Raw genomic sequence first — 26,232 nt, forward strand, 5'->3', positions numbered from 1 at the left:
CATCAAACAATATTCTATGCCAGCTCTTAGAAGCAGACCTAGAATTTAAAATGTCTTAAATATCATGTTCCTGAACTTTTAAGACTGATATAAATCAAGCCCAATAAGACTATAAGGATAGTTTTCAAAAACTTAACTGTTATTATCATTTCCTGTGCAGAGCTGATATGATTTAGGAATATCTGTCTGAATGTTTGATGGACTTGGTTAAATAACAACAACCACAACCAGGGGTGGATTCTAGCAGGAGCTCCTTCGCATATTAGGCCACACACCCCTGATGTAGCCAATCCTCCAAGGACTTAGAAGGCTCTTTTGGGTGTGGCCTAATATGCAAAGGAGCTCCTGCTAGAATTCCATCCCTGACAACAACAACATACAGGTGTGTTTCAAGGCTGATTAGTCAATGGTTCTGAAAACTTACCTTGTTTCGTCGATATATACGGCTTCCAATACAGATGCTGCATATTCAATATTCTTCTTTAGGTCAACCACATTAACGTCACCTTTCTCCAGCTGCTTCACTAAACATCTTAATCTGTTGAGAGGAAGAAAAATTGAGATCATTACACAGTCAGGTAAATGAAATACAACGTTCATCTTTTACCACATGTGAACTGCTTTTGACTCTAACAACATTGTTTATGGAACCACTGCGCTTCTGTTAGCAGATGGGAGGGAAAAGAGCAAGGTTTAAGCAAGCTCTTTTTGTCACGCTGCCTTTTAAATTTCCCTTTGGGAAAGGCTGAAGTCTCTGAGGTAAAGTTCTGCTCAGTAGAGAGAGGGTTAAGGAGAGAAGGCAGAAGAAAGGACGGAGTGAACATTCTTAGAAAGCATCACTAATAACTAAATACAGCTGGACTGCCAAGGTTTTCTGTCGCTCTATAATACCTTCTCTGTATTAAGGAAGCTGATGTGGACAGTGCTATTTAATAAACTGAGATTTCTGCATTCGGACATCATGACAGTTAGTAAGCCAGGTACAAACCAAACTTTAGAGTCCCAGTTTAGCACAAACACACCCCAACAAACAACAGTTTGTAGGACAACTGACAGAGATACTAGAGTGAGGCAGCATGTTTCTTCAACCCTGCTCAACGGTATATCCATTATGTTTCTCCCATTTGATCACTTGCCTACCAGTGCAACTGAGGAGAAGTAAAAGTATTATCCTAAAGACACTGTCACAGTGAGAACGAAACCTACGTAAATCTCTGATACTGAGTGAGATGGCTGGTTCACAGTGAAAAGGGTTCTGCAGCATAATTCACAAAGACATACATACTATAAAGAAGAAGAAGAAGATGATGATGATGGTGATGATATCGGATTTATATCCCACCCTATACTCTGAATATCAGAGTCTCAGAGCAGTTACAATCTCTTCTACCTCCCCCACAACAGACACCCTGTGAGGTAGGTGGGGCTGAGGGAGCTCTTACCGCACTGCCCTTTCAAGGACAACTTCTACTAAAACTATGGCTAACCCAAGGCCATTTTAGCAGCTGCTAGTGGAGGAGTGGGGAATCAAACCCAGTTCTTCCAGATAAGAGTCCGTGCACTTAACCACTATACCAAACTGGCTCCCGGGGGTGGCCAAACTTGCTTAAACTTGCGATTGGCTTAGCTTGGAGAATGCATTTAAAGAGAGAAATGCCTTCTCCAAGTCAGCTGATGGAGCACTGGGGGATTTGAGAGCCACAGAATATGTGTGAAAGAGCCACATGTGGCTCCCGAGCCTGTTTAGCCACCCCTGCTTAAACCTTCAGATGCAATAGATGTGCTTCTTCAAAGTATTTTGCACTCATTATGATAGCGATCATTTTTCAAGCAAACAATAGATATGGTCTTAAATACCAGTTCACACTCCGGAGAGAAATTTCTCTAAATTGTATCTGAACATCTGTATATGTTCAGGTATTTCTCTTAATAGATCCAGGTGGGCAGCCATGTTGATCTGAAGCAACAGAACAAAATCCGAATCCCGTGGAACCTTTTAGACCAACGAAGTTTTATTCAAGGTATGAGCTTTCATAGGCACGCACACTTCTTCAGATGTTCAGGTGTTTCCCATTGTTTGTGTTTGAATCTATTTAAAGTTACAACATCTGCTATTGCTTCAGCATTTTACTGTTGTTATTGATAACAATAACCTGAACTCTTTGGCTCCCCATTTGTTTGTTTTGGTCAGGAACAAGGAGAGCTCTGCAGCTCTGCGGGGGGGGGGGGGGAGTGAAGTTTCTCCTTGTGAATCTTCTGTATTGACTTTGGGGGAAAAAAGAAGGGGAGTACATGTAATTGAGACTTCCAGGTAAGGCATTTAGACCACAGTTTCTTTAGTGGTCATATTGGCTTTGAGGAGGCTCAAGGCCCATTTATGCAAATATCTGGGGGATTTTTATAAAAAAAACCCATGTTATGTTTTTAGACACTACAGGTAGGGGGAAAGTATAAGATACAGTTTCTGAGAACAAAGGTAAAAGATAGTGGGACAAACTGGAGGCCCAGGAAAGAGCATGGAAATATGAAAATGCTGAAATGCTTCTGCCTTAAAATCTCCACCTACTTGATAGTATAAGGTTTCAGGGCTTGAACCCAGTTACCCCTGTCTCGCTTTCTTCACTCTCAAATGCACTCAGCAAACCATTCTCCTGATTTATAGTAAGTCCTTAGCAGGCTGTTTGTTTGTTTTTTAGGGGGGGACTTCCCTCCCCTTTGGAACATATTTCTCATATAACTAATTCTGAACTTGGCTTCATTGCATAGATTAAAACATATCTGCGCAGCAGGGCCATGAAGAGAAAAAGTCAATGATTCAACGAACTCTGGGGTAGGTTTGCAAAAAACCAAAAACCAAAATTAAAACTTTAAAAAGGGAGGGGTTTTCTTAAAAACAAAACAAAAACAAATGAATGACATCTATGCAAGTGCAGAAGAAGGTAGAAGGTATTGGATTTATATCCCGCCCTCCACTCCGAAGAGTCTCAGAGCGGCTCAAAATCTCCTTTACCTTCCTCCCCCACAACAGACACCCTGTGAGGTGGGTGGGGCCGATAGATCTCTCACAGCAGCTGCCCTTTCAAGGACAACTTCTGCCAGGGCTATGGCTGACCCAAGGCCATGCTAGCAGGTGCAAGTGGAGGAGTGGGGAATCAAACCCGGTTCTCCCAGATAAGAGTCCGCACACTTAACCACTACACCAAACTGGCAGACATCAAAACTCCAACAAAAATATGTTGCTCTTGCCACACTGTGTTGACTTGAAGTGGAAAGCATGGTGGTCATACTTACTGCTCTAAGCCTCAGCCCCTGATCATCTCTTTGGCAGTGGCATGGTATAGTACAGTGGGTCCAATGCATGAAAGGGGCATGGAAGAGGTAGTGATCATCAGTTCTTTATTAAGTACAGCATAAGGTAGCCTGCAGTCCCAAGACTGCCGAACTGGGCCAACGGGGCCAACTATATACAACTCAGGGTTCCCGTGCAAGCACCCTATTGGATCATTCAAACCAGCAGGGGGCCTGTGATTGGTGCAGGGCAGCAGGTATTTGGATCCTGCTGCCCATTGTTCCCAAGTCTCCAAGCTCCGTTCATATGGCTCCAATGAGCCAGGCAGGAACACCCAAGTCAGTTCTCACTTGAGTCCACATACACAACGCATGGGAACAGAGGCTTGGAGCAGAAAGAATCACCTGTGTGCTTTCTATGTCACACCTCCCTCTCCCACTGCTAGGAGAGCCAGTTTGGTGTAGTGGTTAAGTGTGTGGACTTAAGTGGTTATGTGTGCGGATCTGGGAGATTCCCCACTTTTCCACTTGCAGCTGTTGGAATGGCCTTGGGTCAGCCATAGCTTGTCCTTGAAAGGGCAGCTGCTGGGAGAGTCCTCTCAGCCCCACCCACCTCACAAGGTGTCTGTTGTGGGGGGAGAAGATATAGGAGATTGTAAGCTGCTCTGAGTCTCTGATTCAGAAAGAAGGGCGGGGTATAAATCTGCAGCCTTCTGCTTTTTCTTTCTGTGTCACACCTCCCTCTCTCACTGCTAGGGTTGCCAGACCCCCAGTCCGGCCAGTGGATCCCCCAGTCTTTGGGGAAGTCCCACCCCCAAACAGTAACATCATTGCATGACATCCCCCGACATGATGATGTCACTCAGAAGTGACATCATCACACTGGGGACATCACATGATGATGTTCCAGCTTTGGGCAAACTGTGAGTTGCACCCAATGTCAGCTACACAATGACGTCACTTCCGAGTGACATCTTCTCACGTGTGGCAGAAGACTCCAGGATCCCACACAGCTAGTAGCGAGGTAGGACCTGGCAACCCTACCCACTGTTGGCCAGATGATTGGGGAAGCCAGAAGCAAAGGTGCATGCAGTGCACTTTCTGCTCTGAGTCCAGCACCCCATCATTTAGTTGGCAGTGGCAAAGGGGAGGCTTGGAACAGAAAATGCACCATAGATTGAGTCTGTCCCAAGTCACCATTTATCACAGAGGGGGGGGGGGCCAGGGACCAGCAGGGGAGAGGAGAATTCAATATCCCCTTCCTGAGAGTTTTTGCAGGTGCAGTGCATTTAAAACCATATCTTTTAACCTTATATGTTGCTTTTAACTGTTGTTAGCTGCCTTGAGCCCGTTAGGGGAGGGCGGGATATAAATATAACATAAATACAAATTATATATATCATCAGGAGGTCCACCACTGGTGGACATACATACATACATACATATATATATATATATATATATATATATATATATATATATATATATATGGGTGGGTGGGTGGGGGGTGGGCTCCCTCTGGGAATCCTACCCCCCCAGGGAAAGTGCATGCGCAATACATAGCCTCTCCTCTCCCGGTGTAGTGAACGCCGCGTGGTCACTGTCTGGCTATGCCTGGCAGATGGTCACTGCAATGGCCTCTCCTGCATTACTGCATCCGTAGCAACACCTTCTCGCTGGTCCCCCCCCCCCCCCCCGTTTTCACAGAGTTTGCTACGTCATGGTGCGACCGAATGTCCGGCGGTATAACCGGATGGGCAGGCTGGGCCCACCAACCTCGCCAGCCTAAGAGAAGGAAAACTCTAACATCAAACCTGGGCAGATAGAGCTCGTTAATGTAACACCTACCACCTGGAGGACTCGCTGCCGGCGTCCCGGCTTACTGGGCCATGGCAGATGACCCCAGGTGAAAGGGTGGAGCCAGTACCGCGCACACTGCGCTTCACCTAAAAAATTCCTCTGCGCAGGACTGAAGGGCATATCCACACACACAACACACAACGCATCAAGTCCTGCAGCGATGGGCAAGGGGCGAAACGGCAGGTGGAAGGTGCCACTGGAAGCCACAGTCCCGATCCTGCATGTAGGCGGTTCAGGGTATTGGTCGCCTAATGCTAACCCGGAGACGAAAGCATTTTTCGGCAGCACCCTGAACGACCAAGCAGCCTTATCTAGGGACAGCACTGCTTGCTCCACACGGAGAGGGGACTAGAAAAGGTGGCCTAAACAAAGCTCGTCTCCCCCACCCCAGTTGGCTAGCCGCGGTCAACGGGCATCCTTACTTGCGGTCGAAAAATAACAACAAAGAAAAGGCATGCACCTGCCTCACAAAGTGTGCAAAGACTAAAGCTTGCGTGTTGGAACATCAGAACCATGCTTGACACAGTAGGCAGTGGTCGCCCTGAACGACGCTCTGCTCTAGTTGCCCACGAACTTCTCAGGTTGAATATCGACATAGCAGCTCTCAGTGAGGTCCGTTTCCCTGAGGAAGGTAGTCTTCAAGAACACGGTGCTGGCTATACCCTCTACTGGTCGGGTAAGTCAAAGGCTGAGAGCCGCCTTTCTGGCGTTGGCTTCATGGTCAGGAACTCCATTGCCTCCAAACTCGAAAACCTGCCAACAGGTCACTCAGATCGCATCATGTCCATGCGCCTCCCACTTCAAAACAAGCAGCATGCAACACTCTTCAGTGTGTATGCCCCAACCCTTCAAGCAGATCCTGCAGAAAAGAACAAGTTCTATGCTGATCTACGCAACCTCGTACGGAAGACCCCTACAGAGGGCAAGGTGATCATCCTTGGCGACTTCAATGCCAGAGTAGGTAAAGACTCGGAAGCCTGGAAAGGAGTACTTGGCAAACACGGCATTGGCAACTGCAATGACAACGGGCGCCTCCTACTAGAATTCTGCATGGAGCACCAGCTCACCATCACCAACACTATCTTCCAGCAGAAGAACAGTCTGAAGACAACCTGGATGCACCCACGGTCCAAGCATTGGCACCTTATCGACTACATTCTGGTGCGCCAGAGAGACCTTCGAGATGTCTTACACACCCGAGTAATGCCCAGCGCAGAATGTCATACGGATCATCGTCTTGTACGCTGCAATCTCCGTCTTCACTTTAAACCCACACCCAGGAGAGGAGGTATCCCTCGGAGGAAGTTTCAGGTTGGCAGCCTCCAGTCAGCTGAAGTTAAAGCTGCCTTCCAGGCAAAACTCCAGTCAAGAATTGAGGACCCCAGTTGCCCCACAGACCCTTCTCCAGAAGCACTCTGGGAACACCTAAAAACTACTGTCCTGCAGATCTCTGAAGAAGTCCTCGGGTTCTCCACAAGGAAGAACAAGGACTGGTTTGATGAGAACAATCAAGAGATCCAAGAATTACTGGCAAAAAAGAGATCTGCCTACCAAGCACATCTTGCTCAGCCCTCCTGTCCTGGGAAAAAAGCAACCTTTCGCGCTGCATGTAGCAACCTCCAGCGCAAGCTTCGAGACATTCAGAACGAGTGGTGGACCAAGCTTGCAGAGAGAACCCAGCTGTGTGCAGACACTGGTGATTTAAGAGGGTTCTACGAAGCCCTGAAGGCAGTATATGGTCCATCATATCAGGCTCAGAGTCCCTTGCATAGTGCAGACGGCCAAGTGCTCCTCACAGACAAGGCATCCATACTGAACCGGTGGTTGGAGTATTTTCAGGTTCTCTTCAGTGCCAACCGTGTAGTTCAAGATTCAGCAATCCACCTCACCCCACTTCAACCGGTGAAAACAGAGTTGGATGAGATCCCCACCCTAGAAGAGACTGTTAAAGCCATCAAGCAACTGAAAAGTGGCAAGGCAGCGGGAGTTGATGGAATTCCACCAGAGATCTGGAAGCATGGGGGCACAGTACTACATAGCTCACTTCACAAAGTACTTGTCACCTGCTGGGAACAAGGCAAATTACCACAGGACTTTCGCGATGCAATCATCATCACCCTATACAAGAACAAAGGGGAAAAGTCAGACTGCTCCAACTACCGGGGGATAACCCTGCTCTCCATCGCAGGCAAAATCCTTGCCAGAATACTCCTGAACAGACTGGTGCCCGCCATTGCAGAAGAACTCCTTCCAGAGAGCCAGTGCGGCTTCAGAGCTAACAGGAGCACCACCAACATGGTATTTGTTCTCAGGCAGCTCCAAGAGAAATGCAGGGAACAGAACAAGGCTCTGTATGTGACTTTTGTCGACCTTACCAAAGCTTTCGATACCGTTAGCAGGAAAGGCCTGTGGCAAATCTTGGAACGTTTAGGATGTCCCCCAAGGTTCCTCAGCATGATCATCCAGCTACACGAAGACCAGCGAGGCCAAGTCAGACACTGCAACGACCTCTCAGAGCCCTTCCCAATAGGCACAGGTGTAAAGCAAGGCTGCGTTCTCGCGCCAACTCTCTTTACGATCTTCTTTAGCATGATGCTTCAAAGAGCCGCAGTAGATCTAGATGATGACAACGGTGTATACATCCGCTGTCGCACCGATGGCAGCCTGTTCAACCTGAGGCGACTAAAGGCACACTCCAAGACAATGGAAAAACTCATCCGAGAGCTACTGTTTGCTGATGATGCTGCACTCGTCTCCCACTCAGTATCAGCTCTGCAGCATATGACGTCCTGCTTTGCAGAGGCTGCCAAGCTATTCGGCCTAGAAGTTAGTCTGAAGAAGACAGAAGTTCTCCACCAGCCTGCACCCCAGGAAGATTATCACCCCCCCTGCATCACTGTGGGTGAATCAGTTCTGAAGACAGTCCAGCAGTTCAGCTACCTGGGGTGCATCATCTCCTCAGATGCCAAGATCGACAAGGAGATTGACAACAGGCTGGCAAAGGCAAACCGTGCATTTGGCCGACTGCACAAAAGAGTGTGGAGCAACAAGCATCTGAAAAAAGGCACAAAGATCAATGTTTACAAAGCGGTTGTGATGACAACCCTCATCTACGGCTCCGAATCGTGGGTTTTATACCGTCATCACCTGCGACTCCTTGAGCGCTTTCATCAGCGCTGCCTTCGCACCATCCTCAACATCCACTGGAGTGACTTTGTGACCAACACTGAAGTCCTCAAGCGGGCGGAGGTTACCAGCATTGAGGCACTGCTGTTGAAGACGCAGCTGCGCTGGGCAGGGCATATTTCTAGGATGGAAAACCACCGCCTTCCCAAGATTGCCCTGTATGGCGAACTCTCCACCGGTCATCGAAATAGAGGGGCACCGAAGAAGAGGTACAAGGACTCCTTGAAGAAATCCCTTAGCACCTGTCACATCAACCATCACCAGTGGTCTGACCTAGCCTCAGATCGCAAAGCATGGAGGCACACCATCCACCAGGCTGTCTCTTCCTTTGAGAACGCACGCATAGCTGGTCTTGAGGACAAAAGGAGATTGAGGAAGAATCGCACTGCTACAGGACCAACCCTAAATCAGACTTTTCCCTGCAGCCGCTGTGGCCGGACCTGCCTGTCCCACATTGGTCTTGTCAGCCACCAGCGAGCCTGCAGCAAACGTGGACTATTGCACCCTTCTTAAATCTTCGTTCGCGAAGCCAAGCCGAGAGATATATATATGCATTCCCCAGAGAGTTATCCAAGTATAGAAAGATCCAAACATTATCTAGGAATGGCCTGCTTTCGTGACTGGCTTGTGGGCCAGCCATATTTCCATTATCCACATCGATATAAAATTATACAGATATAAGAATTGCATTTGTATTACAGACAATGATACTGCAGTTATAATAAGCAAATATTCTGCTTCAAGCTTCATACATGGAGAAGTAACTCATAAATAACTCAAATTAACAAAGCAATTGTTGCCTGGCATGCCAGTAGCCTTTGCTTAAACTAGCTGGGGCAACCTCTGCAAATGGCTTTCTCTGACTAAGCTACACTCTTAGATTTATGAGGTGGTGGCAGCTACAAGCATAGGCAGCTCCAAGAGGGGATTGGATAAACATATGGAACAGAGGTCCATCAGTGGCTATTAGCCACAAGGTATTGATGGAACTTTCTGTCTGGGGGCAGTGATACTCTGTATTCTTGGTGCTGGGGGGGGGGCACAGTGGGAGAGCTTCTAGTGTCCTGGCCCCACTGGTGGACCTCCTGATGGCACCTGCTTTTTTTGGCTACTGTGTGACACAGAGTGTTGGACTGGGTGGGCCATTGGCCTGATCCAACATGGCTTCATTTATGTTCTTATTCCTAACCCAGAAATAGTTTCCTTCATTAAACATTTCTAAGCTTTACATTCTCTCCATTCTGAGGTTCTGGCCAGGATTTTTTCTCTTTACTGTTAGAATAATATAATTTTTTGGCATTTAATAGATGAGAATCACTCTGAGTATGATTTCATTCGCACTGCTATGAGTAGGTCTCTGTTCATGCTCATGTATTAATACTATACAAGCTTTGGGGCAGCGAAATGCATTTAAATGAGATCCAGCTTGAGTGGTCATGTAATTTCCTTTGAGAAAATTAGTTCTACGTTTCTGCCTCTTGTGTGAAAAATGAAGTTACAGTAGCGGCACATAAAATGAGGATTAATTGAAAATAATGAAGCCCCAAGGTCTTCCTCCAGGACTTCTTTAAACCTTAGCTCAATATTTGACAAACTTGATTAACTTTTATATATGCAGTATTAAAAAATTAGACAAGGTCTCTCTAATGCTCTGGCATTGTCAACTTACTCCAGCATAGAAGAACCCAGTGTAGTTTTTCAGCTTGTTAAATGCCAAATGCCTTCAGAAAATCAGAGTGTTAGGAAAACACAGTCTGGAATGCAATGGAGGATTTATGCAGATGGAAGGAGAAGGCAGTCAATTTTCACTGGTTCCCCCAACTCCCTTATTCATAATGGGGCCCTGCTGGTGGACCTCCTGATGGCACTTGAGTTTTGGCCAGGACTTTTTTTGTAGCAGGAACTCCTTTGCATATTAGGCCACACCCAATGTCCCCTCTAAGCTGCAGAGTCTTGTGAGCAAAAAATCTACTTTGTGAGCTACTGGTATTAAAGTTGTGAGCTATTGCATAGATTAGCTTGCTCTGGGGCCACTTTTCCTGAGCTAAGACAGAAATGTGTGAGCTGGAGGCTAAAAAACTGTGAGCTAGCTCACACTAACTCAGCTTAGAGGGAATACTGGCCACACCCATTGATGTAGCCAATCCTCCAAGAGCTTACAGGGCTCTCATTACAGGGCTTACTGTAAGCTCCAGGAGGATTGGCTACGTCGGGGCATGTGGCCTAATATGCTAAGGAGTTCCTGCTACAAAAAAACCTGGTTTTGGTCACAGAGTGTTGGAGGGACCATTGGCCTGATCTAACATGGCTTCTTTGATGTTCTTGTGTTATGATTGTGGAGGTCCCCTGTCTGGATCCAAGCCAACATTGTTAACATTGGGTCATGTGTAAATCACTCTTCTTGTTAAGTTCAACAGAGGGGAAGGAATCAGCTGTACGTGAACATTGCTGTTGCCTCCACTGATATCACCTGGGGGGGAAATCCCCATACATGCAGTGATGTGGCTGTGGCTCAGTAGCCGAGCATCTGCTTTGCATGCAGACAGGTTCAATCCCTAGCATCTCAGTTTGTAGCTGATGTGCAAGACCTCTGCTTGAAGCCTTGGAGAGCTGCTAGTAGTGTATGCTGACAATTCTTACCTTGAGAGACCAATAGTCTTGTTCAATATAAGGCAACTTCATGAGTTCATAGAGATCCACGGATGCACATTTATCATCGTTTGATTACTCCGCACTTAATTTTACACAATGCTAAGTAATTAGTGTGGAGTCTCTCCCCCCCTCCCCCATGGTAGTTCATAAAGCCAACTGGCACATCAAGCTATCACCAAGTGATAAACATGCACATTTGAACCAGTTCTGTGTCTTTAGTGAACTCCAATGTCCACCCAATTTTGCGGGACCCAGTGGAATTCTTCACGGGATCTTTGTTCCTTTGCCTTTGTCATGCTGAGACTGTACTGTGCATTTGCTTTACAAAAACACAGCTGCACACTTCTGACTTGGAGGTTTTTTCAGAGAGGGCGGGAGAGGTGGGAGGTCTCCACCCATCTTGGTAGATCTGATCCTTGTTTTTAATTTGGACAAAGCTGTGCTTTGGAAAGCTTTGAAAAACTATGTCCTCTTTATGGCATAGTCACTTCAGTGATCCATGCCTAACCACACCAGACTAATACCCCTGATATAGCGCATGATTAACTAAGAGAAAACCCACTCAATTTTAAATTGTTCTTCTAGTAGAAGATGAAGTATCTACAAAGTCTGTTGCTTGCAGGATGCTTTATTTAATTTTTTGCAGATTTCAAGACATTATACTGGAAGTAATGGTGGGCCTGGAAATTGTAAGTTCCTTAAGAGCTACTCTGCCCACAGTTTTCTGGCAGATACAGCTCTTTCTCTCAGCACCTGCTGCCAGAGACCCTTAAAGTGGAAATGCTGGGGGCTGACCCGGCATGCAAAGTCACAGAGCCTTCCCCCTACTGTGAGCTCTATTTTTATATTATGTCGGACTTTCCCTCCATTAATATTTTGTCTGTGCGCTGGCCTAGGCCCAACCTCTAAGCCTAACGAACACGCAATGCATTCTGTAGCTTGGCAGTTCATTCTTGATGTCAAAATGCAGAGCTTATGAAAACAAAAGATCAGTCAGTTGGACCTTTGAATATGAGCCACAAAGTATAAGAGAAAAATAGAAAATTAGAAAAGGGGAAACTGGAGGGCAAGGAGGAAGCTCTTCTCCCATAGATGCTGCTTTTCCTTCCACAAATAGGGAACGTTTGATGTCTGGGCAACAAGGAGGTTTGACCAACTGGTTTTTTTGGTTAAGTTTCTTTCCCCCCTCTGTTTTTTCCAAGGAGGTTTCAACCATATAATTCTTTTGAATGCAAAAAAACTCCTTCCTTCCTTCCTTCCTTCCTTCCTTCCTTCCTTCCTTGTATTTCTATCGCATCTTTTTATGCAGTACTCTGAATAGATACGCCCCTTCTTAAATCTTTTCTCTGTTTTATGCCTTTTCAGTTTTTCATTATAAGTACTGTATATGTTGTGCTACATAACAAACTTGTTTTATAAAGCAGGGAAAGAGAAAGAGAAAGGTGTTTACAACAGTTCATAAAAAGCAAAAGAATGTCTCTTATTATAATTTTTCCAAATTGCCCAGCATTCACAACAGTTACTTGTGAATTATTTCTTTGCATCCATTGGTAGCATGTTAGATTCTAGCTCAGGGGTGTCAAACATGCAGCCCAGAGGCAGGATCAGACCCCCAGAGGGGTCCTATCGCCCATGAGCAAATAAAAAGTAGGTTTGCTACTTACAGATACACACCTGAACAACACCTGAACAGCATACTCAAAATTGCTACAGCACAGACATCATCTCTAGTTTCTGATGCAGTCATTCAGAACAAGATGTGTCAGTTATGAAAGACTGTTAATTAAACAAAATATTGCAAGAGTGCTAATGTTTTAAGAATGTTTTATTTTAAGTTTTTTTAAAAAACTTTTTTAAAACTGTTTTTGTCTGTGTCTGCTATCTGGCATTACATTTTATGACACACCTAGTCTCATTTATGTGAGATCCAGTCCTCATAACAAATGAGTTTAGCACCCCCGTAGACTATATTCCAGATATGGTTAAACTAGTCTTTTATAGAAGAGGATTCAGGGGTCCCCCCCCCCCACAATGCAACTACAAATATTCTTAAATCTCTTATTCCATAAATTACCATCAATATATCTAATTCTCAACATGGTGCCATCTGTGGATATTTACATCCCACAAAACAGAGCCATAAACATGCATGACAGATATTTCTACAGATCTGACAGAAGCCTCCATTTGCTGAAAAAAAAATCAAAATTTAAGCAAACAAACAAACATGGGGGTGGGGTAAAAACCAAACGAATAGAAGCAGTGCATGTACATTCAACAAATGAATGCCCTCTGAGGTCTCAGTGGAGATTCTGCAGGTTACTAAGCTACAACAATACAGCCAGCCTTCAAACCCTGGTTTCTGTCAGTAATGGGGGGAGGGCTCTTTTCAGAGTGATTTTGGCCTCTCTGTCCATTCTTGCCTCCTCCCTCCAGTCCACAAGTCAGAACTCGTTGGGGCAAGGTCCAAATGCAACCACCAGGTAACTTGCTGCCATGAAATTTGTATAACTCACCCAGTAGTGGTGGTGGCAACTAATTGACTTGATACCACACAGCTTACTTGGGACCAGTGGCAGCCTCTTCACAACTTGCATGACTTGGATGCCCAGCCGGGGCCATCACATGACAGTAACTTGTAACCAGGAGCAGGAACTCCTTTGCATACTAGGCCACGCCCCCGATGTAGCTAACCCTCCTGGAGCTTACAGTAGGCCCTGTACTAAGACCCCTGTAAGCTCTTGAAGGATTGGCTACATCAGGGTTGTGTGGCCTAATATGCAAAGGAGTTCCTGAGACCAAAAAAAGTCCTGCTTGTTACCATACGACTTTTGTACCTCGGCAGACTTTACCCAGGGACAGGCTGCTGGGGGAGGGAGGGGCTGAAGGAAGGCAGAGAGCCAGTGTGGCGTAGTGCTTTAGAGTGTCAGAATAGGATCCAGGAGACCCACATTCAAATCCCCACTCTGTCGTGGAAGCTTGCTTGCAGGGTGGGTCTTTGGCAAGTCACTCTCTCTCTCAGCCTAAACCACCTCACAGGGCTGTTGTGAGAATAAAATGGCGACAAAGAGAAAGATGTAAACTGTGTTGGATCCTCATTGGAACAAAGTAGAGGTATAAAGAAAATAAATAATAAATATGAAGCCTGGGCAGGGAAAAAAGAGAAAGTTTTGTTGGTAAATGGAAGGAGAAAAGGAATCAAGAAAAGGAGACAGGATATAGGGGTTAGGAGGAAGAGAGAAAGTGGTAGGGTTGCCAGATCCCCCCAACTTGCCAGTGGGGGATATGGGGGTGTTCTGGGAGTGGACAGGGACATAGCCTGACATCCCTGGTGCGATAATGTCATGTGACATCATCACGCGAGGGAAATTGCACAGCAATGCTCTGCATTTTGGGCAAAGTCTTATGGGGTTTGGGGCCTAAAACCATAGAGTTGTGCCCCAAAAGCAGAGTGTCGCTGTGCAACATCCCAATGTGATGACATCACTTCCATGTGATGTCATCACACTGTCAAGTCCTCAGTCTCTCAGGCACATCAAACAGACCATTTGTATAATAGCAGTTTATTGAACCTTGATAACTGTGGTAGGCATGGCAGGTATTGCAAAGACTGGCGGGACCAGTCTTTGCCTCCCTTATATACATTCAATACAGCCGTTATAGTTCAAAGAAAATGTGGGAAGCTAAAGCAGGAGAATATGCACAGGGAATCCTATAGTCCGTCCCCTCCCAGGTGCTTCTGGCCTGGCCAGTTGGTCTTGGTCACCTAGGCAACTGCCAGGCCAGCGGAGTCTTCTTGATAACTTTGTTGCAGAGAAACATGTGGAATTCACTGTCACAGGAGGTGGCAGCGGCTACAAGCATAGACAGCTTCAAGAGGGAATTGGATAAAAATATAGAGCAGAGGTCCATCAGTGGCTATTAGCCACAGCATATTATTGGAACAGTCTGGGGCAGTGATGCTCTGTATTCTTGGTGCTTTGGGGGGGGGGGGACAAAGTGGAAGGGTTTCTAGCCCCACTTGTGAACCACCTGATGGCACTTGGGGGGGGGGGGGGGTTGGCCACTGTGTGACACAGGGTGTTGGACTGGATGGATCATTGGCCTGATCCAACGTGGCTTCTCTTATGTTCTTATGAGAGATAGTAGTGCAAAAGCGAAAGAGCAAGAGAACAGCAAGAAAACAGGAACTCATGGCAAGACCCTTGCCACACACCAGGGACATCACCATGTAATAATGTCCCTGTTTCCCCCATTGGCCAACTGGCCAGCAGCAGGCTGTAGCTCAGAATATCTGGGGAACCCCCTCCCAGACTAGGGGTCTGGCATCCCTAGAAAGAGGGAATAGTGTGGGGAAGGGGATATAGGGGGAAATGAAGTGACCCTGAAAATCTTTGCCGGTTCCTTGCAATACATATCTGAGCAGGGGCATAAAGAAGCAGCTGTGGGCATAATCTCAATACAGAGTCCCATCAGGAAGAAGAGTAATTAAGGATGGCTCAATACCTTACAAAAGGCAAGGGTGTCTAGTAAAGTAAATGAGTGTTGTCGCATCCTTTCATTTCCTGAGCCAATAAATCTGGCAGACATATCAGCAAGAACAGCATGCTGAGAGGGTTCATACCAGTCCGAAGGGAGCAGATGTGTGCTGAGAATCATGGAGAACAGCTTTAAGTTTTCAGAATGAGTCCTCATACCAGCAGAGCTAATTAAATGGGCAGAGATCCCATCTGAGTTTAATAATAATAATAATAATAATAAATTTTATTTGTACCCCGCCCTCCCCCGCCGAAGCAGGCTCAGGGCGGCTAACAATACGGTGACCAATGGTGCACCAACAATAAAACAGTTACACTAGAAACATTAAATTAACATTAAACTAACCTTAAAAGCCTGAATTAAAACAATTAACTAAAACATTTTATGACGCTATCCTTGACACTCTTCTAGTTGATGCTGATGGCGGATTTTCAGTTATTCATAAGCTAATTTAAAAAGGGTGGTCTTGCAGGCCCTGCGGAACTGATCAAGGTTCCGCAGGGCCCGCACCTCCTCTGGGAGTTGGTTCCAGAGATGTGGGGCTGCGGCCGAAAAGGCCCGAGAGCGAGTATTCTGTAGTTTAATTTGTCTTGGCCCAGGGGTAGTCAGTCTGTTCTTTCCTACTGACCTCAGTGCTCTCTGGGGTTCATACGGGGAGAGACGGTCCCTCAGGTAGGCTGGTCCTCGGCCATATAGGGCTTTAAAGGTGATAACCAGCACTTTGTACTGGACCCGGTATACAATCGGTAACCAGTGCAGTTCGCGTAGCCCCGGCCGCACATGTTCCCATCTTGGGAGACCAAGTAACAGCCTGGCCGCCGCGTTCTGCACTAGCTGTAACTTCCGGGTCCGGCACAGAGGCAGCCCCATGTAGAGGGCGTTACAGTAGTCCAATCGTGAGGTGACCGTCGCATGGATCACCGTTGCTAGGTCCCGACGCTCCAGGAAAGGGGCCAACTGCTTTGCCCGCCTCAGATGGAAGAAAGCTGACTTGGCAGTGGCTGTTATCTGGGCCTCCATTGATAATGAAGGCTCCAGTAAAACACCCAGACTCTTCACCTGCTGCGCCGCCTTTAGCTGCACACCATCGAAGGTCGGGAGGGATATTTCCCTCCCTGGAGCGCCGCGACCCACACAGAGAACCTCTGTCTTTGCCGGATTCAGCTTCAGCCCACTCAGTCTAAGCCACGTTGCGATAGCCTGTAACGCCCGATCCAGGTCTTCCGGGGGGGAGGCGGGCCGGCCGTCCATTAGCAGATAGAGCTGGGTGTCATCCGCATATTGGTGGCAGCCCAGCCCAAACCTCCTGGCAATCTGGGCAAGGGGGCGCATATAGATGTTGAATAACATCGGGGAGAGGACTGCTCCCTGAGGCACCCCACAATCTAGTGTGCGCCTCTGGGATCGTTCACCCCCGATCGCCACCCTTTGTCCCCGACCCATGAGGAAAGAGGAGAGCCATTGTAAAGCAGACCCCTTAACCCCAATGTCGGCGAGGCGGTGGATCAGTAGCCGATGGTCGACCGTATCAAATGCAGCCGACAGATCTAATAACATCAGCACTGCTACACCGCCTCGATCCAGTTGCCGTTGGAGGTCATCTGCCAAGGCGACCAAGACCGTCTCCGTCCCGTGGCCCGGTCGGAAGCCAGACTGGCATGGGTCTAGGATAGAAGCGTCATCTAGAAATCTCTGTAGCTGCAACGCCACTGCCCTCTCGATGATTTTACCTAAAAATGGTAAGTTAGACACCGGTCGATAGTTCGCCAATTCGGCCGGGTCTGCTGTTGATTTTTTCAAGAGGGGGCGGACCAAGGCCTCTTTCAGAGGCGTTGGAAAACGCCCCTCTAAGAGGGATCTATTTATGATGTCCTGTAGAGGACATCTAAGCTCCCTCTGGCAAGATTTAATCAGCCAGGAGGGGCAAGGGTCCAGATCACATGTTGTTGGGCGAGCAGCGGAGAGAATTCCATCAACTTCTTCCAGGCTGAGTGGGTCGAAGTGGTCCAGCAGTAAATCCGAAGACAGGCGCGGAGCCTCAGTCTGACTTACTGTATCTAATGTGATAGGTAGGTCTTGGCGGAGTGATGAGATTTTATCTGCAAAATATTTCGCAAATGCCTCACAGCCTATCTCCAATTCTCTAACGTTTGGTTTGCCTTGTGGCAGTGTTATAAGATCGCCAATTACCCTAAACAATTGTGCTGGGCGCGAATTTGCAGATGCAATCTTGGCTGCAAAGTATTGTTTCTTTGCAGCCTTGACTGCCATCTCATATGACTTCATAAACGTTCTATAGGATGTTCTCGTCACTTCGTCCCGAGTATGCCTCCACCGCCTCTCTAGTCGTCTGAGCCCTTGCTTCAGCTGGCGTAGCTCCAAGGTATACCATGGAGCCAGCTTCATACGAGGGCGCAGAGGGCGCCGGGGTGCGATTTCGTCGATGACCCTGGATAGCTGATCTTGCCAGACTTCCACCAGGTCATCGAGGGAATCGCCAGTGGGCCAAGGGTCCCTCAGGGCCGTTTGGAACCGTTCCGGGTCCATCAGGCCCCGAGGGCGAGCCAAAATAGGCTCTCCGCCCATACAGGGTTGGGGCGGCATCTCCATACGGGCCTTAAGGGCTAGGTGATCCGACCATGGGACCGCTTCATCTGCGATATCGTTCACCAAAATCCCAGACGCAAAGATCAAGTCTAGTGTGTGTCCGGCCTGATGCGTGGGTGTTGTAACAAATTGAGAGAGTCCTAGTGTCGCCATGGAAGACACTAGGTCCATCGCCTGAGTGGAGGCCGTGTCGTCGACATGGACATTGAAGTCACCCAGGACCATAAGTCCCGGGCTCTCCAATGCCCAGCCCGCCACTGCCTCCAATAGTGATGGTAAGGCGCTGGCTGGTGCGTTAGGCGGATGGTACACCAGCCAGATCGCCAACCCCTCCCCAACATCCCACCACAGACCGACACACTCGATGCCATCGATCTTTGGGGCCGGGAGAGCCCTAAAGGAGTAAGCCTCCCGTATGAGCAATGCCACCCCTCCCCCCCGCCCGTTACTCCGTGACTGGTGAAAGACCGAGTAACCTGGGGGGGTCATCTGGGAGAGAGCTACTGTCTCTCCTTCCCGCACCCAGGTCTCGGTCACGCAAGCCAGGTCCACGTCCTGCCTAAGCAGGAACTCCTTAAGGGTTGAGGTCTTGTTATTGATGGACCTGGCGTTGCATAACACCAGTGACGGAGACGAGCATTTCCTCTTAGGCCCACTACCTGCCACCGTTGGGATGGGCAATAGACTGGAAGGTGGCCGAGCACTGGTTTGTCTCTGTCTCCTTCCCTTATATAATTGTCTATTCCCACCGTCATATCTTCCCCTCCCCAGGAGCACTGGAATCCCGGTTTAGCACTCGGTAACTCATTTAAAAGAAACAGGGAAACACAGTATTTTTTTTTAAAGGTGCAATTGCAGATTTAGAGGCCAAAGACAGGGGGAAGGGGGTTGAAGGGGCCTTTGGACTCTTTGTACTGCAGTATTCATGCTACCTTTGTGGCTCTCATGCCTGTGAAATGAACAATCAGGAAATGATACATATCATTTGACAACTAGTTCCAGTAAACAGACTTAGCCTATTTTCATTATTCTTACAACCGCAGTTTTCCAATTAGCTTCCAAAGCCATGGCTGAAGGGGTCTCTTTTGTATACCAGTGAAATGGACTAAAGTGGGAAGGGAGAACATAAAAGAAGCCATGTTGGATCAGGCCAATGGTCCATCCAGTCCAACACTCTGTCACACAGTGGCTAAAAAACCCCAGGTGCCATCAGGGCTGTCCCTAGACTGTCCGGAACCCTAGGCAAATCTAACTTCTGGTGTCTACCCCTCCTGCACTGATAACATCACAGAGTCACATGGGGGACACCCAATTCAGTGCCCCCAGAAGGCCAGCACTCTAGGCAATTACCTAGTTTGCCTAGTGGCGGGACTGGCCTTGGGGGCCATCAGGAGGTCCACTAGTGAGACCAGGACACTAGAGAGGCAAAGGAAACCAACTGCCATGAGGTCACAACACTAAGAGCTAACCAATGTATTGATTCATATTGTCTGAGGCTAGTGGGCAACCAAGTTTGCACCCAACTGACCTTTCACATGATGGCCTTCAGGCAGGACCTTACACGGTCAAGTATGAAGCTTATTTACAAATCTAGTGACTAAGCATTCACATTTTGTAACAATAAATATTAAATACTATGCACAAGCCTCAGATTCATTGGAAGCTCACAGGAGCACAGCTCCTGAACCTCTCTGAGAGTTCCTCCTCATCCTTCTGAGAGTTCCTCCTCCTTCTGAGAGTTCCACCTCCTTGTCCATTGAATAGTAGGTGCAGCTGCATAACAATCCCTGGATGAGCTCCATCACCTATTTTTCTACAAAATGACCCTTGACTATGCAGTACTGTAATTGTCTTGGAACCACCACAGCATTTTTACAGATGGAAGGATTTCTGCCCATGGAGAATGGATTCCTTGGCTCCCCCCACCTTCTGCAACCCAAAAAGCTCCCCCACGCTGTTTCTAGGGATCCCCTGTTCAGCTAACCTTAACAATACAGAACAGTTACCTCCAACATCTGCACCTGGATGTCTGTGGAACAAGTGTACTATAGACCTGCCCCAGTCCCTGCAGAGAAATCCAGCTCCCAGCATTTGGACAAAGCATTTGAAGAAAGCCTAACAGACATTTCAATCTTTTAATCCTTCCTGCCTTTTCCTTTTTTTTTCTTTTATACCCTTACGTTCACTGATTCCTAGCAGAATATACTTTCTTCTTCTTCTTCTTTGACTAAAAAGACTGAGACAAATTTTGCAGTTGCTTGAGTAAATGTAGGGTCCTTATTGTTGAGCAAGAAAGCCAGGGTTTCCAGAGTATAGGGGGACAGTTGGTTGATTCAAGGCAGGACTTTTTTGTAGCAGGAACTCCTTTGCTTATTAGGCCACACACCCCTGATGTAGCCAGTCCTCCAAGAACTTACAGTAGGCCCTGTACTAAGAGTTCCTGCTACAAAAAAAAATCCCTGTGATGCTCTAAGAATTCCCTCTAATCTCTGTGGTTTTTACCACAGAAATTAGGCAAAATTCCAGAGCATCTCCTGAAAGTGACATCACAGCCTCCTGAAACTCCACCCTCTGAAAGCAAAATAAAACACAGCAGAGCCAAAAAGCAAGCCTAACCTACAAAATCTCATCTGTGTGAAACCCACCAGAACAAAACATCATAAACTAAAATCCAAAGAAGAGATCCTAAAATAAAGATGAAATATCTAGGATCAGAAGATACCCAGCTTTTGGAAATGAAAATGCAAAACAAGTTCCAGCAAAAAAATTCAAAATCTGACTTTAAAAGCTGTGTAATACTGAAAACACGTGAAACTGCTGTGCTATAAATGAAACCATAACTTGGCTCAGGTTCTTTAAAATGTTTAGGAAGAGCTTAAGTAGTGTGGCCCATGTGACTACGAGGGAAGCCCAAATCTTACCGACTCTGCCAAGTTTTCACTTTCATTCTAAAGTATTCCCATAGAGTTAAATATACATGCGAGGAAGAAAATCAGGCTTCGTTCTGGCAGGAAAAGTTGTTCCACGGCTCAACTGCTAGGCTCAGAATATCTACTTTAGTTACTTGGACATTTTTTTATCGACAGCTGTCCACTCTTCTGGGTGTATTAAACATTTAAAATGGAAGCCCACAGCTCCACAACTGGCTGATTCAATTCAAAATGGGACATTCCATGTTCATATTCCATTTCCTCCAGCAATTTCTTCTCAGGCTCAAATGCTGCACTGACATCATAAGCCACAACTATCAGCAGTCCTCAATTTCTGTGACTCCAAAAAAGTACAACTGCCTTGCCAGGGTCCAGAGATCAGCAGAAAAGCCCTGAGAGGACTTTGAAGCTCACTGACTTTCACACTCTTAGAAACATGCAACTCTGCTTAGAATTGAACTGCAGACATAGCAGTTTTGCTCTCTGGGCTGAAGTCATCTTTTGCCTTTTTTTTTGCCAGCAGTACAGAGATCTCCCGCTCCCTCATTGCTCTCTTTCTTTGGCTCCTCTTTTCTTTACTCCCATTTCTCCACAGCCATTGTGTCTTCAGGTCTACGCTATCCAGCCCATCAGCTTGCAGACATTTATAGGCTTTTGGATCTGAGGCACCAATGCCCCCTTCCCATCACTGCCAGGCCTCATTTTAGGCAGGAGCACACAGGAGTGGAGCGCCGAAACGTCTAAATTTCTTTGTGCTCTTTCTTTCTTACTCCTCCCCCACTAAATACTTGCTTCTGGGCTCCATTGTTCAAGCCCCCTGTGAGAATTTCTTTGAACTCTAAAATTTGGCAAACTTTCTAATATTTTTCCCCACAAAAGAAATGGGGAAATAACCAAAACATATAAAGCAAACACGGGAATCTTCATCATGCCACTGTAACCATCGAGGAGAAAGTAATTGAAAAAAATATGATGGGAGTAAGGTTTTATGATAATTCTAATTCAAGAAGCATTTTAAAGTAGATGCTGAGCTGATAGAATGTAGTCCACCTTCCGGTGATGTCAGGGGTGTGTGGCATATGCAAATGAGTTGTGCTAATGAGCTCTGGCACCTCTTTTTCTACAAAATGATCCCTGATGCAGCTATTTTTCTTTATATATATATATATATATATATATATATATATATATATATATATATATATATATATATATATATTGCAGCTCAGCACTCTGACTGCAATTGGATTTTTAAAACTTTGGATCAAGTGCATTAACAGCTATCCAGGAAAAGATTTCCTCACACCCAAATTTACAAGCAGATTCCCCTCTAATGTGAATTAGCAGGTTGGTTGAGGTTCAAAATTATAGGTTGATTTTCTTCTATTAGGAGTATGTCAGGCCAAACCAGTCATATCTCACAGCTGTTTAATTTGGTAAAGGTGTTGTGCATATCCATTAGAATGTCAAAACTAAGGAGCGGTGATTTGCATTCTATTTTAAAATGAAGAACACCTGTAACATTCTGCTGATCTAAAACAAAAAAAAAAATGGAATGAAGACTGTTTCTTGAAAACAAATGATGTTTCATTTAAAAAAAAAAAAAGAACCTTGCAACTATTCTGATTATATTTTTTGTCTAAAAATAGACCCTGACCAACCCGGGAAAGGAACAAACACTGAAATACTGATAGTCTTGTGCCTCTCTGTGCCTGCACTATCGGTAGTAGTAATGTAGTCTAGTAGTAATGATTACTCCTATTTCCAGAAATTTGGCAAAGGAGATTCTTTGGATGTGTGGTACAAACTCTGAGTTTGAAAATAACCCAAGAAACATTTCTATCCCTGTCCTTAGCGGCTTCTGATATTCTTGTGTGGCTAACACAGAGATGATTTCTGAATAAAGTTAGACTCGCCTTCAGAAAAGGCAATGGATGTTAATAGTCTGTAGAGCATCCATTCCACTTGTCATACAATGTCTTTGTAATCCTGAAACAACCCTGTCTGTTATACCAGAGCTATTACTGCAAGTCTGTAGGGCTGCGGCGCTTGAGTGTATCAATTAAGAAGTCCAACTTAGCGAGTTCATGACAGAGACAGGATCTCATCTGGAGATAACATATTTCTCTATTTGATTTTAATGGTTCCTTTCTGGAGCTCAGCTAGTGTGTCACTCTCCAATTAATGTGGTAATTGGAGCTAATTAAAAAAAGACCGTTCTTTCTCAGCAAAAGCCTCCAAGTGATTTTGAGGGCTTGTACAATGGAAATCTGTTCAAAATCCACAGAACATCAAACCCAGGCTGTGGAAGTTCTTGGAGGTCCAACTCAGAAAATATCTGGTGACTTTGGAGTGGAGTCAGATGATTTAGAGAATGGAGCCAGGAGACTTTCCCATTCCCTAAAATAAATAAATAAAAATACAGCAGTGCAGTTTCCCTGAATAAAGTCTTCATTTCATTGTCTCCCAGCAGTTACACTTCCACTAAATGAAAGTGAACACACACTCTCACAAAGCAGCCAGAATAAGCAGTTAGCAAGCACACACTTTTGTGATCTCACTGGGGCAATTTACTCACATTGCTGAATATAACAATCGGCTGTATTTCAACCAACTCCTTCAGGAAAATGAAAGAACAGCCTAGGGAGTGGAGTTTTCCTCCAAACAAACAGAGCAACATGACTCTGTCTGCTCACCCTGCCCTCCCCCCGAAGCCTTTCTGCTGAGATTTAAAGGCACAGGCACATTCAGAAACACAAGCAGCTGCAAGCCTCTTTTAAACCTGTCGAGGTTTGAAAGCATGTGGTGGCTGTTGGGGCAGGGCTTTCCCCCCACCAGCCAGCTGGCTGATGGCAGGGAGGACCCTGAAAAACTGGTGGATCTCCTGCCCTGGCCTGAGGATTGGCAAGCCTAATTCAAGGTCAAACTAGACCTGACGTTTGGAAAACTAGGAACACATCCCTCGCCCCTTTGCCCACTTGAAGAACAGCTGCAAAAAGCCCAATTCAGATCAGTGGTGACATAAAAGTTGCACTTGGTGGAGAAGCCACCGTGTCTCGGTAGGCGAAATAAGAATATAAGTAGAGCCTTCTGGCTCAGGCCAGTGGTCCATCTAGTCCAGCAACCTGTTTCACACAATAGCTAAGGTAGAGGGTCAACAAACAGCACATAGAAAACAACAAACAGCATGGAAAATGTATGTTGCAACTAAAGAAGAGTATAGCCTTACCATTTGCCTAGTCTCAGTATACAAAGTCTCACCCCCATCCTCCATTCCCCCATTCTTGCTCAATGGAGCAGCAGGAGAAAAAAATGGAGGGAGGGTTGTCCCGACTTGGATTGTGGGTCTCCAGGTGGTGGTTGGAGATCTATCGGTCTCTGGGTCAGAGAGATCATTCTTCCTGGGGGAAATGGCTGCCTTAGAAGGTAGACTCTATGGCAGGGGTCCCCAACCCCTGGGCCAAGGACCAGTACCGGGCCATGGCCTGTTAGCAACCGGGCCGCAGAGTGAGGCAGAGGCACCGCACTGCCCCTTTTGCTTGCCTGGGACCCAGATAGAAGAAAGAGGCAGCGCAGCCTCACTCTGAAGCACTACCTCTTTCATTCGTCCGGGTCCCAGGCAGGTGGAAGGGGCAGTGTGGTAGTGACCTTTGCCTACCCCTCATTTAAGGACCCCCGTGGTGGAAAGGGATGGGGTGTAGGCATGGGGGCAGCCAAAACTCCAGCACCCCCACCGGTCCATGGAAAAATTGTCTTCCACAAAACCGGTCCCTGGAGCCAAAAAAGTTGGGGCCACTGCTCTACGGCATCATACCCAGGGCAATTTTTGAGCAGGAACACACCGGAACGCAGTCCCAGCTGCCTTGGTGTTAGGGGGTGTGGCCTAATACGCAAATGAGTCCTTACTGGGCTTTTCTACAAAAAAGCCCTGTGTTAACCAATGGTGACATCAGGGGGTGTGGCCTAATATGCAGATGAGTTCCTGCTGGGCTTTTTCTACAAAAAACCCTGATTATACCCCACTGAAGTCCCTCTCCTTTCCAAACCCTGCCCTCCCCAGGCTCCACCCCCAAATCTCTATGCATTTCCCAACCCAGAGCTGGCTACCCTGACTCAGGAATGAGGAAGAATGAATTCCAGATCTTTAGCCATCTAAATCAAGACCCCAGGGGGTTTCTCCAGTTCTTACTTGGTTAATTTTACCTTCTAGAAATGCTTCGTCTCCCCTCATTAATGACCTTTCAGATATGGAGCGAAGAATATGTAAAAGGAACAGAAGCTGCTGTCTGTGTCTGGTTATATTGTCTAGAATCCATAATTTGCTGAACTGGCTGCTTAAAACCCCTAGAGTGAGCTCTGGCAATGCAAGTGGGCTTTTATTATTCAGTCCAAAAAAATCCTGCCCGAAAACTAGGAGCAGCAACCTGGTTACAAATGTGCTGCTGTTTGTAGGGTTGCCAATCCCCAGGTGGGGGCAGGGGATTCCCCTGGTTTGGAGACCCTCCCCTTGCTTCAGAGTCATCAGAAAGTGAGGGGGGAGGGAAATGTCTGCTGGACATGCCGTTATCCCCTCTGGGGATCGATTCCTATTGGGTATAATGGAGAATTAATCTGTGGGTATCTGGGAAGGCTGTTTTTTTAGACAGAGGCACCAAATTTTCGACATAGCATCTGGTTCCTCTCCTCAACACACCCCCAAGTTTCAAAAAGATTGGACCAGGGGGTCCAATTCTATGAGCCCCCAAAGAAGGTGCCCCTATCCGCCATTATTTCCAATGCAGGGAAGGCATTTAAAAGGTGTGCGGTCCCTTTAAATGTGATGGCCAGAACTCCCTTTGGAGATCAATTATGCTTGTCACAACCTTGCTCCTGGCTCCACCCCCAGAGTCTCCTGCCTCCACCCCCAGAGTCTCCTGCCTCCACCCCCAAAGTCCCCAGATATTTCTTGAATTGGACCTGGCAACCCTAGCTGTTCATGATGTATGTTAATTCTCCCTTTTTTCCCTTCTGGTAGCACCTCTGTGCCCCAGCATAATTCACATTTGAGAGCAATATTACTAACGGCTCCTAAGAATTCTTTTTTGAAATAAAAACGAACATCTCGTTAACAACTCGGTACAAACCACCAGGCAATTTAGATCCTGCAGCACGCTCAGGCTTTGACCTTGGG

General features: G+C 46.6%; 1 protein-coding gene across 1 annotated transcript in view; it reads right to left on the reverse strand.

The window, feature by feature from the left end:
* Positions 1-26,232, reverse strand: part of PDE1A (phosphodiesterase 1A) — a 239,941-nt gene that overhangs the window by 67,993 nt on the left and 145,716 nt on the right. Inside the window, exon 2 of the mRNA XM_060257025.1 lies at positions 425-538. Within this exon, the coding sequence (XP_060113008.1) occupies positions 425-538 (114 nt within the window). The remainder of the gene's footprint in view (positions 1-424; positions 539-26,232) is intronic.

Source organism: Heteronotia binoei, chromosome 16 (assembly GCF_032191835.1).
Source record: "Heteronotia binoei isolate CCM8104 ecotype False Entrance Well chromosome 16, APGP_CSIRO_Hbin_v1, whole genome shotgun sequence".
In the NCBI taxonomy this organism is placed as follows: Eukaryota; Metazoa; Chordata; class Lepidosauria; order Squamata; family Gekkonidae; genus Heteronotia; species Heteronotia binoei.